The sequence below is a fragment of the Meleagris gallopavo genome, chromosome 23 (assembly GCF_000146605.3).
Source record: "Meleagris gallopavo isolate NT-WF06-2002-E0010 breed Aviagen turkey brand Nicholas breeding stock chromosome 23, Turkey_5.1, whole genome shotgun sequence".
Classification (NCBI taxonomy): Eukaryota; Metazoa; Chordata; class Aves; order Galliformes; family Phasianidae; genus Meleagris; species Meleagris gallopavo.
The window spans coordinates 3,756,784-3,769,594 of NC_015033.2; the positions used below are offsets into that span (position 1 = coordinate 3,756,784).

The following is a 12,811-nucleotide window of genomic DNA, read 5'->3' on the forward strand; positions in this document are numbered from 1 at the left end:
AAACCAAAAATTTTTAACATTATTATTAACAAATATGCTATCAACATTATTGTTTGCAGATTAAAGGAAGAACATCTAAGTATATTTTCACTTTTGATTTCTTGGATGCAAAAACTCAAAAATGTATTTTCTGAAAGAGAGTTCTATGATGTAGCATACATCAGCTTCAGGGAGTGAAGCTCTGCAAATGAATCTCTGAAGTTATATTGAATTTGAGAAGGACATTACTTTATCTCCATTTAGCAGACAACTGCCTTCATGGAAGGCATATGATTCAGGTATTCTATCAAGGAAGCAACATAGAAAGCAACAGGAAGGACTCAAATGTCAGTAATGTTGAATAAGCAAAGAATTCAAGTACTTTAAGAAATTATTCTTAAAGCTACCATTGAAACATTCCTCCCCAAATAAAACAAAAATAAATAAACTCTTTCTGCTCACCGAGTTGGCAGCCAGCATTCCAGAATGGCTGGGGATTGTAGTTGCTAGAGTCTACACGGTAGGAAGATGGGTAGATGCGGGATAACTGATGTTGGTTGAAACGTAGATACTGTGCTGGCTTTTGCTGCAGTATCTGGTGGGCTTTTGTTTCACTGAAAGATGAAACCTGCCAGCTGGAAGAGACTGCAAAGAAGGGAGGAAGTGATTAGAGGCCTAATCTCCTTATTTATTTATTATCTAAATAAAACATTCAAACAAAGATAGCATTAATTACTTATAACAATCTATCATAATTTGAATACATTCCACTTTGAGGGAACAACTCTTTTCTTATATTATAGAAGACTAACTGTGCTTACTTGGAGGAATTAAAGCTGGGATAAGGAAACTGAATGTAATGAATGGCCTGAATCCTCATTAAGAAGTTACAGAAGTTCTCCAAGATTTTTTCAATTTGCTGAAAGAAAGTATTATTTCTGACAAGCAATTCTCTGACTAAATTTTGATTCCTATGAAAATCAGATGCAGAAAATGTAGAAAGATTACTGAAATACTCTAGGAATATAATGGGGATGGTTCACCAGGTTTGAAGTAAAATATAAGCTTTGGAGACACTTGTCTTGGTTTGAAAAGCTCTTCAGACCATTCTTCCCCAGAAAATAACTAAGCCCTCTCTTATATCCAGTGATATAAATGGTGTGTAGCAACATTTATAAATGCTACCAAAAATTACATGTGTCACTGCTACCTGGAGTAGCTTTACTTCCTTTACAGTAGCTGCCACACAACTCTATACTCATTTTGCAGCTTCTGAATAGCAAGTGGTCAGTCACTCTGAAACAGCACAGCTTTACTGCATGCAGCTCTTCTGCTAAACTTTTCTCAAGTTAGGGTAGAAACAAACACAAACAACTTTTAAATAGAATAGACATAAGAACATAAATCTTTCAATTTATTTGCACAGCAATTACTTCCAGCAGACTTCTAGATCAACCTACTTTCAGATTCAACATCATGGATGCCAACAGACTTTGTATATTTCACCAAGTCTGAGAGTGCCCGGGACAACTTCATTGTTTTCTTCTGTCGGTTTACCCTGGAATAATAAAAAATATTAATTTCCCATGAAACAAGAGATAAACTTTCCTTTTCATATTTAAAAATAAATCAGAGTAGAGAAATAAAAAGGTTTTCTTCACTTAGGAGGTATTCAATTTTTATAGCAGAGACTCACTGTCAAAGCAGTGGAAGCAGCTGCATTGATGTATAAACAGAACAAGTTCTGTTCTTACACGTTAGTGGCAACCATAAATATTCACATACAAAAACCTGATGGAGAGGACTTTAAATTACTTTGACCAAAGGGTAGAATATCTATTCACACATACATTTTCTTCTCAAGTCAAGTACCAGCAGAAACACTTCTAAATCCCAAAGAAATAGCAAAACTGTAATGCTCTGATCCTCCTCACTTGCTTCAGGTTATCACTAACAGAATATCTACTAATCTCCTGAAGAAAGTTCCAAAGTATCCTAGAGAACTGCTTGATCTGATTTCCTGCTTTTATAGCCTGAGTCTTACAGAGCCGTTCCACAGAGGAGCTTTGATTTCAGGATTTTTGGAAAGGTAGTTTCAAAAGAAAATTCAAAAACACCACATGAACCTTTATGCAATTTTATGTGGCAAAAAACAAAGAAACAGACAACAAAAAGCAGCTGGCAAGCAGATTTACTTTGCAAATCAACTTTAATGGGTTTGCTGGGCTGCCAGTCAAACAGTCTACATGTCAGCTGGATGAGATGGTGAGAGCTCAAATGCATATTAGATCAATTAGATACATTGTTAATTAGTCCAAATGGCACCAAGAGATCATTCTGATAATGTTGTCGCTGACACTGGATCTACCCTCATGTGAAATTCCTCTCACACAACTGAGGATATCCTTCAACAAACAGGCTTCCAGAGCTCAAGCATGGCTATTTAGCAGGCACATTCAGGTAGGAATCTTTTTTAGAAACAAAACTGCCAAATCACTTGCTACAAACCTGGTGTAATGTACAGAGCCTCTGGCTACATTTCCTTGAGAATCAGCATCATCCTCACCTTCTTCCAGACTGGTTGATTTTTTCAATTTGCTTCCTTTTTTCTGTGCCACAACAAAATAAAACCGTTATATAGAATGGACACCAATATTCAAAAGAGATTCACTTTCTTCTATGAAGTATGTGGACCAATCAAGAAGAAAACTAAACTCATGTTAGACCTTCGGTCCTTTTAGACTTCACTGTAAACTGAAACTAGATGTTATGCACAATTATAACCAGTTATTTGTCCTGTTTATTCAGCAAACAGAGCAACAGCAAGCCAGATAGTACAAATATGATATTCCTTTCCTACTGTTGCCTAAAAGAAAGAATCTATCAAAGAATGCAACATTTACAGTAGAACTTTCTAGAATGGCTTACCTTGCGTTTAGAAAAGCTGCCCATCAATGTTCGGCTGTGCCTTTTATTGGTACTGAAGTCTTCCCCAGATTCCACATCATCCTCAAGTTTATTCTAAAATAATCAAACAGAAAAAATAGTGCAGCAGACCTAGTAGAGTACTACAGACAGCATACATAAACATAATCAAAAATAGTTTGGGATGCAATTCACCCTAAAGTGTCAACAAAATATGACCAGACCAAAGCAGAGTTTTCTTGTATGTTTGATGTTTTTTTTAATACAAGCTGAGTGCAAGATCTTTTATCCTAGCAATAACTGTCATGACTTTTATCCACAGGAACTTTCAGAGCAAACAGAGATCACAAAAACACCAAATACCATGCATCAGAAAATATTATTTTTATCCACATAAGCTTTGGGTGCACCCTAGCAGTATGCTAGTGTCACCTATTCACTGGTGACAAACTGTTTTCTAACTTAATATATGAAAAGCATAGCTCAACAGGACTTATTTCTGCCATGAAATGGCATAGTCCATGATAAGAAAGAATATAATTTCTTGCAGTTCCTAAGAAAGTATATCATTCCTTGGTGCCTCTAATCTTTAATATGACCTCATAGTTTCACTGTTTCCCACTCCAATATGACACAGACAACTCTGGCTAGTGCTTACTCAGAAGGATTCCTAAAGTCTTGGCCTTACAGCAGATTTTACAAAAGTACTGTTCTGATACATCACCTAAATCATTTATTTTAAAAGTACATACAAAACTCATGAAAAAGGAAGTTCTGGGAAGCTGAATTTTAGCTTTCATCTGGTTTTAATTCCCAGTTAGTTCACCTGCATGTTGGCAGACCTCCAATGTTTTTCATTTGCATGCAACAGCGTTCCTTAACTTATTATAAATTCCAAAATGACAACATTCATGTTCCTGAAGCGTTGACTATTTACATTTTCATGAAGAACCATTAGTATAAGATTAAAATACAAAAGTAGGTGTACAGAAAAGAGAGAGAGAAGAGGGAAAAAAGCTCAGCTTTAATATGCACTTTTTTATATAATGGGAAAATTTTTTTCTGTTGAAAAGTCATTTCGTGTGTACATTTCATGCTCCAATTGCTGAGTGAGAAAAAAAGCTTCACAGATCTGACAGTGATGTTCACCTGGCATCATCATTAACTGAATGAATTCAGCTATGAAATCTGAAGTCTATAATATATTTATTCAGTAAGGTAATAAACCATAACAAACTGAAATGCTAAACACCTCTTCCTCCAAAACCATTGGAGAAAGTCTTTGGATGTTGGACAAAGAGGTATTTAGCATTTCAATTTATATTTTGAAGGACTGCCATATCTCATTATTCATATGCAACAAGAGACCATCTCTTTGCACCAAGCGTAAATAATGAAAACAACCAAAATTAAAATATCATTATCATCAGAATAAGAAGAGGCTTCCACTAAATGGACAAAAATATAAAAAAAAAATTCATCTTATTTTAGCTTTTATATAAGAAATATAAAGTATTAACAAAATACAAATAATAACAAATATCAAGTACTACAGAAGGAAAAACATTTTCTATTTTGCCATATGAATATCTGAGGGCAAAACCTTATTTTACAATGATGGGAAACTTAAATTACTAATAAATTTAACTAAATTCCTACAAGTGTAACAAGACCTATGATTTTGGCCAAAACCAGCAAACAAAATTTTCTAAATCCACATTCATCTTGCAAATCACACAATTTTCTCTTAAGGGCAGAGCTGAGCAGGTTTCAGTTTCATTCGTACTATGACAGCTGCGGATCTCACTGGTAAACTAAGTCACCTTTATTCAGAGTGTCAAAATAGATTTACAAGTCCAACCTTAGGCACTCTTTTAAAGAGCAAGCAGTCTTATGAAACAGCAGTACTAAGCAGCTATAGAGAGAGACAAAAGTACAGCTAAATTCTAGGGGGTGAGTGAAGTACAGTACATGTTCACCTTCTTACTGTCTGATTTCTGACCAGTCTTTCCAGATGATGGCAGAGTGGTAACTGTAAAATTGTTTGGATCTTCACAGTCACGGATTTTGGATTCTTTTATCAGTGAGTCAAGTTTTTTCTTTGCTATATTCTCCACTCTCTTCCTATTTGTAGATGCCTACAAACAAAACAGTCATTAAACAAGATGCAGGCAAAACAATCTTAGTAATTTCAGCTGGGAATAGCAGAAAATGAAATGCTATTTGCAAGATCAAACCTACTTAGATCTAAAAATTATCTGGGAAACCTACAAAATAAGGATCTTAAGTAGCACTGATCTTGATTTCAGTAGTTTGTAGAATCACCTGTTTGGGGTTTTTTGGGTATTGAAAACACACTGACATGTCTGGGAGTACAGACGAAAGAACTGGAAAACAGGAAAACACAGTAGTAGTTTTTTCTTCCTTTCTTTTCTTTTGCTTACGATGGAAAGAACACCATCATGCAATAAAGAATAGTGAGATATTACTAGTTAAATATTAAAAGAAATAAAATCACAAATTTGAAAGATTACAACTAGAACTGGTGCTGCCTAACATGCACTTCTGCTAAGTCTGTCCGCACAAAGGATTAAAACCTTAAAAACCTGTGATGAATGTCCAAAATTACACCACATGCACATTTGAGAGAACTCATACAAGGTTTCCTCTGTCTGGAATGGGAAAATGTGAAATATATTTACATTTAAACGATCACTTAACTTACATCTCCATTCATTATTTTACAGTCATCATCAATCTCATCAGCGCTGTCCTCATCAGAAACTTCACCCTCCTCTGCATCATCACTAATGTTGGCTGGAAGTTTCTTCCCCTGGAAGATAAAATGATTACACAGGCAGGTTAGCATACAGCTCTTGCTATGACATATTTTAAACAAAACAAAATTAAACAAAAAAAATCATTACTGATGGGAAATTAAAAAAAATCCCTTAGAGGTGGAAATCTTAACATTCCAAGCAAACACTAAAATGCTCTTGACTTGTTGTTTGTATTTGTTGAAGGTCGAAGAAAAGAAGATATTTAGTGAAGAACAAATCTTATTTACTTCTCTAATCAAGGTGAACTAATAGAAAATAGATTCTCTTTTTTCTAAACCTTTTCATTATGCAATTCAACTGTAGCAGTCAGATTTTCTCCATCTCGGTGCTTTACTATTTCATTAACATGAGCTAAAAACCTGTGAGCTGACTGGATAATAGGTGAAATGATAATATTATTCTAAACAGGAGAGAAGTAGAAAAACTGTCAGAAAGAAGGAATGAGGAAGGTGATGTGTGGTTATAATTTAAACTCAATGAACAGGAGCAGCTAGCAATTTCCCATTCAACTTGAGCCAAATCTGTTAAAGACAAAATCCTATCTGTATTCTCACATATTCAGCTCAGGGTCCAGAAAAACATCACTAGCTGCTTTCTAAGAGTTGTGCATCAGGAGCCTGCCTTCTTGGACAGCCAGCTAGTTGCATGGGCACTGTATGAAAGGTAAAAACTTATTCTTTAGCTACAAATATTTCAGAAATTGTTACTTGGGTAGACTTACCTAGATAATACTGGCAAACAGCACCAAACGGCCTTTTATCACTGCATTAAATTTTTATTACAGATTGTTTATTGTGACGTCATTTAAATTAGCACACAAGTGATAACCAGGCAGAGATTGTAATCATCACAAAAAAAGGAGAGATGGAACAAACCAACCACATTTTTACCTTAACCAGTATCTTCCCTTTAAGACTTGCTGGTGAAGGGAGCCTTGTAGAGTCATCATTGTGCACAGAAGACAGATCCAATTTGTCACCCAGAATTTCTGTAAGATACTGGGCCATCTTCTTCTGCTGAATTACACTGCAGTGGTTCTCAATTGACAAGATAACAGGGTACCTGGCAAGACATAAGGAATTATCACCAACTGCACATTTAGCTTTTATGGCATTACAAAGATAAGGGTTATTACTGTCTGAGCCATTCCTATAAAGAGAATGACCACCAATGAAATCTACAGGGTAGATATCCTGATTGATATCCCAGTACTCACTTCAAACTGAATAGTCTATTTTAGACCACCACCGAATAATTATTTTGATTTGATGCATTTTTTTCCAGAGCACACTTTTCACCTTCCTATACTACCCAGTCCTGACCTCCACTTCCTACTGGAGAGATTCAAGAAAGCCAATCATAGAAAAAACTTAAACATGCAGTGCTTCCAGCTCCCCATGTCTCATGCCTTATGTCTCAAAAGTTAGCAGATTGTACACATACTCATTCTTGATAAAGGCATATTTGTTGATAGTTTCAATCACGTCTTTGAAGAGAATTTTGGAAGTCAAAGTGTATCCATGGTGGACAATTGGTTCACCATCCGGCCCATCCCAGCAGTCAACTGCAGAAGAGAAACAATGATAGCCATCATTTTACTGTGTGTAAACAGTTGTACGCATTGTTTGAGAAAGCCCCAACCAAAAAAAGATCTCTTTCAAGAAGTGCTGAGGAATATTATGAAGGGAGAAGAGATGACATAGCATAGCATTATTTTCATTATACTACTGCTGAACCTTAAAGGGAATGCAAGAGAATCTTAGCCAAGCGCCTCACATCACAAGCAGAGCCAAACTCTAAGCAACTCTTCCTTGGATTTTGCCTAAGCTCACACTTGTTTACAGTCATGTTTCTATGAAATGCTTTACTCCTCTGCAGTACGCACCGGCATGTCCACAACCTGACCTGAGCAAACTATAATATTAGCCTTCTGAAAAAATGTGAAAGCACTTTGATGGTCACGATATTACAGATGATTACAGAAGAGGCAGTCTCAGAAAAGCATTACAAACATCAGAAGAAATTTCAAAAAAGCTTCCGGGTCGTTACAGGAGTATCAGTATCTCGCATTATAAAACCACGCTTTCCTAGTCAGAAACATCAGCTTTCTCCTTCTGTTTAGCAAGAATTCTGCCCTGTTTGCCTGTCTGGTTGACATACATTTGGCCAGAAAGTATGCACCCCAAAACATCCTAGCAAATGCTAGCATTCTTTCTAAAGATTGTTTTTACCAATTTTTTCCTTAGTACCAATGACACTTCCTCCATTGTCCACCTTATTCCTACATTCAAGAAAATTTATCCACTGTACAGCAACATAATTTAATGTTTTTAATAACACGAAGACATCATTTCATAAGGCTCTTTAGTCCAAGCAGTTACTGTATCTTCTGCTATAGTCCTAAGTTTTTCTTTACAGAGAAGCAAAAGTATGGAGCTTACTGATGATTCCTTTATGGTTTTTTTTTGTTTGTTTGTTTTTTTGTTTTGTTTTGTTTTTTTTACCTTCAACACAGCGACAGCCAGATTGTAGCACCCATGCATACATGTCCACCCTAGACTGGGACATCAGCTGATCTCCCATGAGGTAGGTATTATGTGAAGAGGTAATGAAATAGTGACTCAAAGGGTAATTCATGTCCTGATGCACTTGGTAGTGTTCTGGGTTGAAAATGTCCCCTGAGGGACTCCGCATGTAATTGGTGAAACCTATAAACAAACAATATATAAGTAAGACAGTTTTATTCTTTTTGTTGCTGTAGTTTTCCTGAAACCAGTGTAAGGACACATCCCCACATGCACCAACATAGTCATGAACCTATCAAGTAAAATAAAGAAGTAAATAATGCCACTGTATCCCACCCGGCACAAGACAGTTCTTTGCTCTGACTTTCCAGGAAAACATGCCTATATTTAACCAAAACTTGACATTGTAGGTTTATAATTCAAAAGATATTGATGGAACATTAAGTGGCATAGTGCAGAAAAGTCTCTAAAATCTTACAAAGAATACTGACTTCACCTCAATAAGTAACAGATACCTCCCCTCCCACAAAAAGCAACAACCAAATGCCAAACCTACTTAAAAGCATTCTCTATACTATCTAATACAATTCTATGACCTTATAAGCATGCAAACAAATGTGATTTCTCATAAGCATTTAAACACTGTTCACCCTCTCCCACAATAGCTATGCCAGCCAGCTTACCATCAATCCCCAGAGCTCCTGTCTTCTTGTTTTCCAGGCATGGTTCAAACTTGTTGATAATTTCCAGGCAGTGTTCTCGGGTCACATTTGTCATCTGTAAAAGTAATAAAAGTGAAGTGTTAACTAACAATCCACAGCTTCTCCTGGCTTTTCTTCTCTGTATGCTGTTTAACAATTGGTCAGATCATCCAGAGCAGCACTAAGGATTTCCCGTTACACAGTGAGATTCTCATCCCTGTCAATCAACGTCAGGTCAGATAAGAATTAAAATGCTTTGTGAGAAGTTTCTGCCCTATTGGCAGCTGCCTGATCACATCCAATAAAGACAGAGTTCTAGTTTGTAGGTCAAATGTGGTTAGTGTTGGTACGTACACAGAGCATCCAAATTGAAAAAGCTTTATCATAAATCAATGGGACATCTCTTCTTCTGGAGAATTAAAGGATTAATTTGCAGTCTGATTTTTTCATTACCAGAAGTGTTTTTACTTTTAAAGAAAATAAGAAAATGGTTTATCTTCATGCAGTGGACTGGAAGACAAGCAAGAGAAACAGTACAATCTAATATTCCTGCTATTTACTGTTAATTTATCCATTAAACATTATCCATTCTATTACTTAATATACTTTTCCTTATACTTTCCAACAAATGTTATACATGCCACTTGGAAATACAGCCCTGGACACTAAAGGGACTGCCAATAAAGTGCCTAAGTTGATTATGGTTTTGGCAACGTGGAATATTTTCTCAGAGGGAAATAAAACCACTAGCATGTCTGCAACGAAATCAATGCCTGTGGGGTGTAATTTAAAACCTAGTAAATAAAATCAAAATAAGAGGAAGGAATACAAATAAACAAAAACCAAGACTTTGTTTGCCCATATACTGTAGGTTTGCTTGGGTAAGAAGGAAAAGCTCTGAAACAACAGAAGGTTTTTCTAGTACAGCTTCAAACACACAGAATGAACACTTGTTTTCCCTGCACACATTGTGTAAGAAAGGGCAGAACTAGACAATGGAGTGAAACCCTAGAGGCATGTGTTGTCCATGTCAGTGATTAGCTGAGCTGATTTGTGTCCTTTGGATAGTGCTCATTTTCCTCTCACCATCTGGAGGATCAATTGACCAATGAAATGGAAACACATCCTAATTATCTAAAATGATAACTGCCAGAGAGAGGTGGCTTTATCATTCATTCATTTCTTAGACAGCTTTTGAAACTCTGATGGAGCTTTATGACTCACAGGCATACAGTTTCAAAAGAGATCAGGAGAGGAGAAAAAAGCAGACAAGTCAAGGCATTTGTTCCTGCACTGGCTGCACCTTATCATCCAATTATTTTTTTCTCATTTCAGAAACTGCCAGAAGTCTCTAGATGAACACAGGATCGTTCAGAGAGCTCAGGAAGTTATTTAGCGAAAAAATCCTGCTCAGAGCAGGATCAACTATAAGGTTACATGAGTTAACTCAGGGCTTTATTCTGGTCTCTAAACCTCCAATGATAGAGGCTGTACAAACTCTCTGGGAACCTCTTCCATTGGATGAACGTCCTCATCATACAGATAAAATTCCAATGTCCCCTCCCTTAAGTACAATAAGACATTGTAACTTAGCACAGAGTTTGGTGGTATTTGCTGGGTTGCATAAACAATTATAAGCATAATGTATGGATTCACTTCAATTCTTGAAAAGAAAAGCTAATAAAGCTATAAACTAATGTTTCTGAAGAACTGTAGAATGTCTTAAATAGTGATGCTATCTAATTTTACTTATGAATTTACTGGCCAACGCCAAGCCAATTAATATACAGGGAATATACACACTACCTGGTTCATCAGACAAGAAAACTTAGCCTGCTTTAGATCGGTGCAGTGGGAGGAGTCTAAGACCCACTCCCAGCAATGCAATGTTGAAGTTTTAAAAGACAATCTAATATGCACTACTACGTATCCTCAAACACTTCCCCAGACATGAATAATCCTCTCAGTAGCTATTTAGAAACATAATCTACTTTGCAAACTGGGAAAGTGTGACAAAGTAGTGTAATGTCTCATCATGAGCTCTGCACTAAAACAAAAGCAGAACCAGAGGCAGCATCTTTGCACTCAGATACTGAGCATGGGAAAAATACATCGATGGCATTCTCCCAGAGAACACATGGGGGAAGAAAAAAAAAAAAGAAACCATAGACACTACAGTTAGGGGCACAATGAAAGACCCTACTCAAAGAAGAGGTTGTGAGGGGAAAATGATTCAAGAAATTGTCTTGCCAGCCTACCAGATGAAAATCAAGAAGCATCTAACTGTCTATTTTTAACATCCACACTCTCCAGAGTGAAGCTGCTAAAACAAAAGCAGCTGCTCACTTTTCACACGCATGACTACCATTCTGACCCTTTAAAAAAGACAATGCATCCCCAGTGGCAAACAGAATAGCATGAGAACAGAATTCTTTTCCTGGTTTAGACCTACCTTTTGTTCATTCTCCAGAAAGCGTCTCAGGTCATCTGTATCCAGGAAGTCCTTGTGGTTGCTGTAGGTGAGCATTAGCAAGTACAAATCACGTCGTGTTGACATCATCTTGTAGAAGGTGCAGAACTCATCAAAGCCTAGCGTGCCCTGGTTATCATCTGTATCAGCCTCCTGCATTACACAGCAATAAGGCAATGAAATATCAAATGCCTTGTGAGAGCCTGAACAAATTTTAAAGAAACAAACCCCTGAATGAGAATAAAGTGTCACTGAAATTGAACACATCCTGATGCTGCCTGACAAGGCTGCTCACTGTAGGGCCTGCTAGAACAGATTGGTCAATTAGACTAATATTTGTCATATGAATGCTTTCCCCTTTGAACCTTATATATGTATGTATTAGTGCATGAGCCAAGAAACAACTTCTGAAGGTCCTTCTCATTGCACAAGAACAGAGGAGGATACTGAATTTCAGATCAACAGGTGTAGCAAAAAAGCAACGTTCACAATGTGTCACAATGTGCTATTAACACTAGGCAGTACCTGGTGTAATCATTCTTTCTGTAAATAACAACTTATTTATTACTTATTTCTGGAGCATTCTTCAATTTACCAAATACACAGTGCAGTATCTCTCACTGGAGAGAAAACAAACCAGTTGCTGAATCATTGATCTTTTAGACAAATTTCATTTTCATTTCTTACCTTAAACATTTGCTTGACTTTTTGTCGGGGTAGGTTGACATTCAGTTTGTGCATTAGTTGGAGCACTTCATTAATACTCAGACAGCCATCACCATTTTTATCTGCTTCATCAAATGTCTGCTTCAACCACATTGAACAGGAGTTAAGGAACATCATGTAATACCAAGGGATGTTACTGAATATAATGTATATACGAATGCTTTCACGTTAGGGAAAGCTGTACATATGGGGCGAGGAATAAAGGAAAGTTCAAGGTAATATACAACATAACTACTTGTCTTATTTCATAAAGAATTTCCTAGATTTGTTATGCTCAGCATTCAACATTGGCAATTTTACCCAAACTACAGCACAACACAACTTTGAATTCTGAGCAAATAGAAACGATGCATCATGTTTTGTCTTGTACAATCAACTGATAGAGACAGCTTTACACAGGGAGTAACAGATGAAAGAATATACCTGTATATTTTTCAGTCCATGCTTGCCCAGTGACCTTTTTCAGTCCACTCTCTTGCCCAGACCAATTTTCTTCAAGGACTTCTCTCTCCGTCTCTGGAAACAGGGAATGGAATGGGAATCACTTTGAAACTTTGAGCCTAGTGCTTGCTTTTAGTAAAACAAATACTTAAAGGAATTATTGTGCTGCTGAGTGCTCTCAACCACAGAAAAATGCTCTTTCAA

General features: G+C 36.6%; 1 protein-coding gene across 4 annotated transcripts in view; it reads right to left on the reverse strand.

Annotated features, from left to right (window-relative positions):
• Positions 1 to 367: 367 nt before the first annotated feature.
• Positions 368 to 12,811, reverse strand: part of PLCH2 (phospholipase C eta 2) — a 64,971-nt gene continuing 52,527 nt past the window's right edge. For 3 of the 4 annotated variants that reach the window (XM_031556662.1, XM_031556663.1, XM_031556664.1), the window contains 12 exons: positions 12,128 to 12,257; positions 11,423 to 11,593; positions 8,953 to 9,046; positions 8,249 to 8,452; positions 7,188 to 7,308; positions 6,635 to 6,806; positions 5,630 to 5,737; positions 4,884 to 5,042; positions 2,908 to 3,000; positions 2,488 to 2,588; positions 1,440 to 1,537; positions 368 to 624 (listed from right to left, as the gene is read on the reverse strand). In XM_031556662.1, the coding sequence (XP_031412522.1) occupies positions 383 to 624; positions 1,440 to 1,537; positions 2,488 to 2,588; positions 2,908 to 3,000; positions 4,884 to 5,042; positions 5,630 to 5,737; positions 6,635 to 6,806; positions 7,188 to 7,308; positions 8,249 to 8,452; positions 8,953 to 9,046; positions 11,423 to 11,593; positions 12,128 to 12,257 (1,693 nt within the window). In that variant the 3' untranslated portion in view covers positions 368 to 382. Of the gene's footprint in view, positions 625 to 1,439; positions 1,538 to 2,487; positions 2,589 to 2,907; positions 3,001 to 4,883; positions 5,043 to 5,629; positions 5,738 to 6,634; positions 6,807 to 7,187; positions 7,309 to 8,248; positions 8,453 to 8,952; positions 9,047 to 11,422; positions 11,594 to 12,127; positions 12,258 to 12,589; positions 12,810 to 12,811 lie in introns of those variants that run through there. The other variant, XM_031556665.1, reaches the window with a different exon arrangement.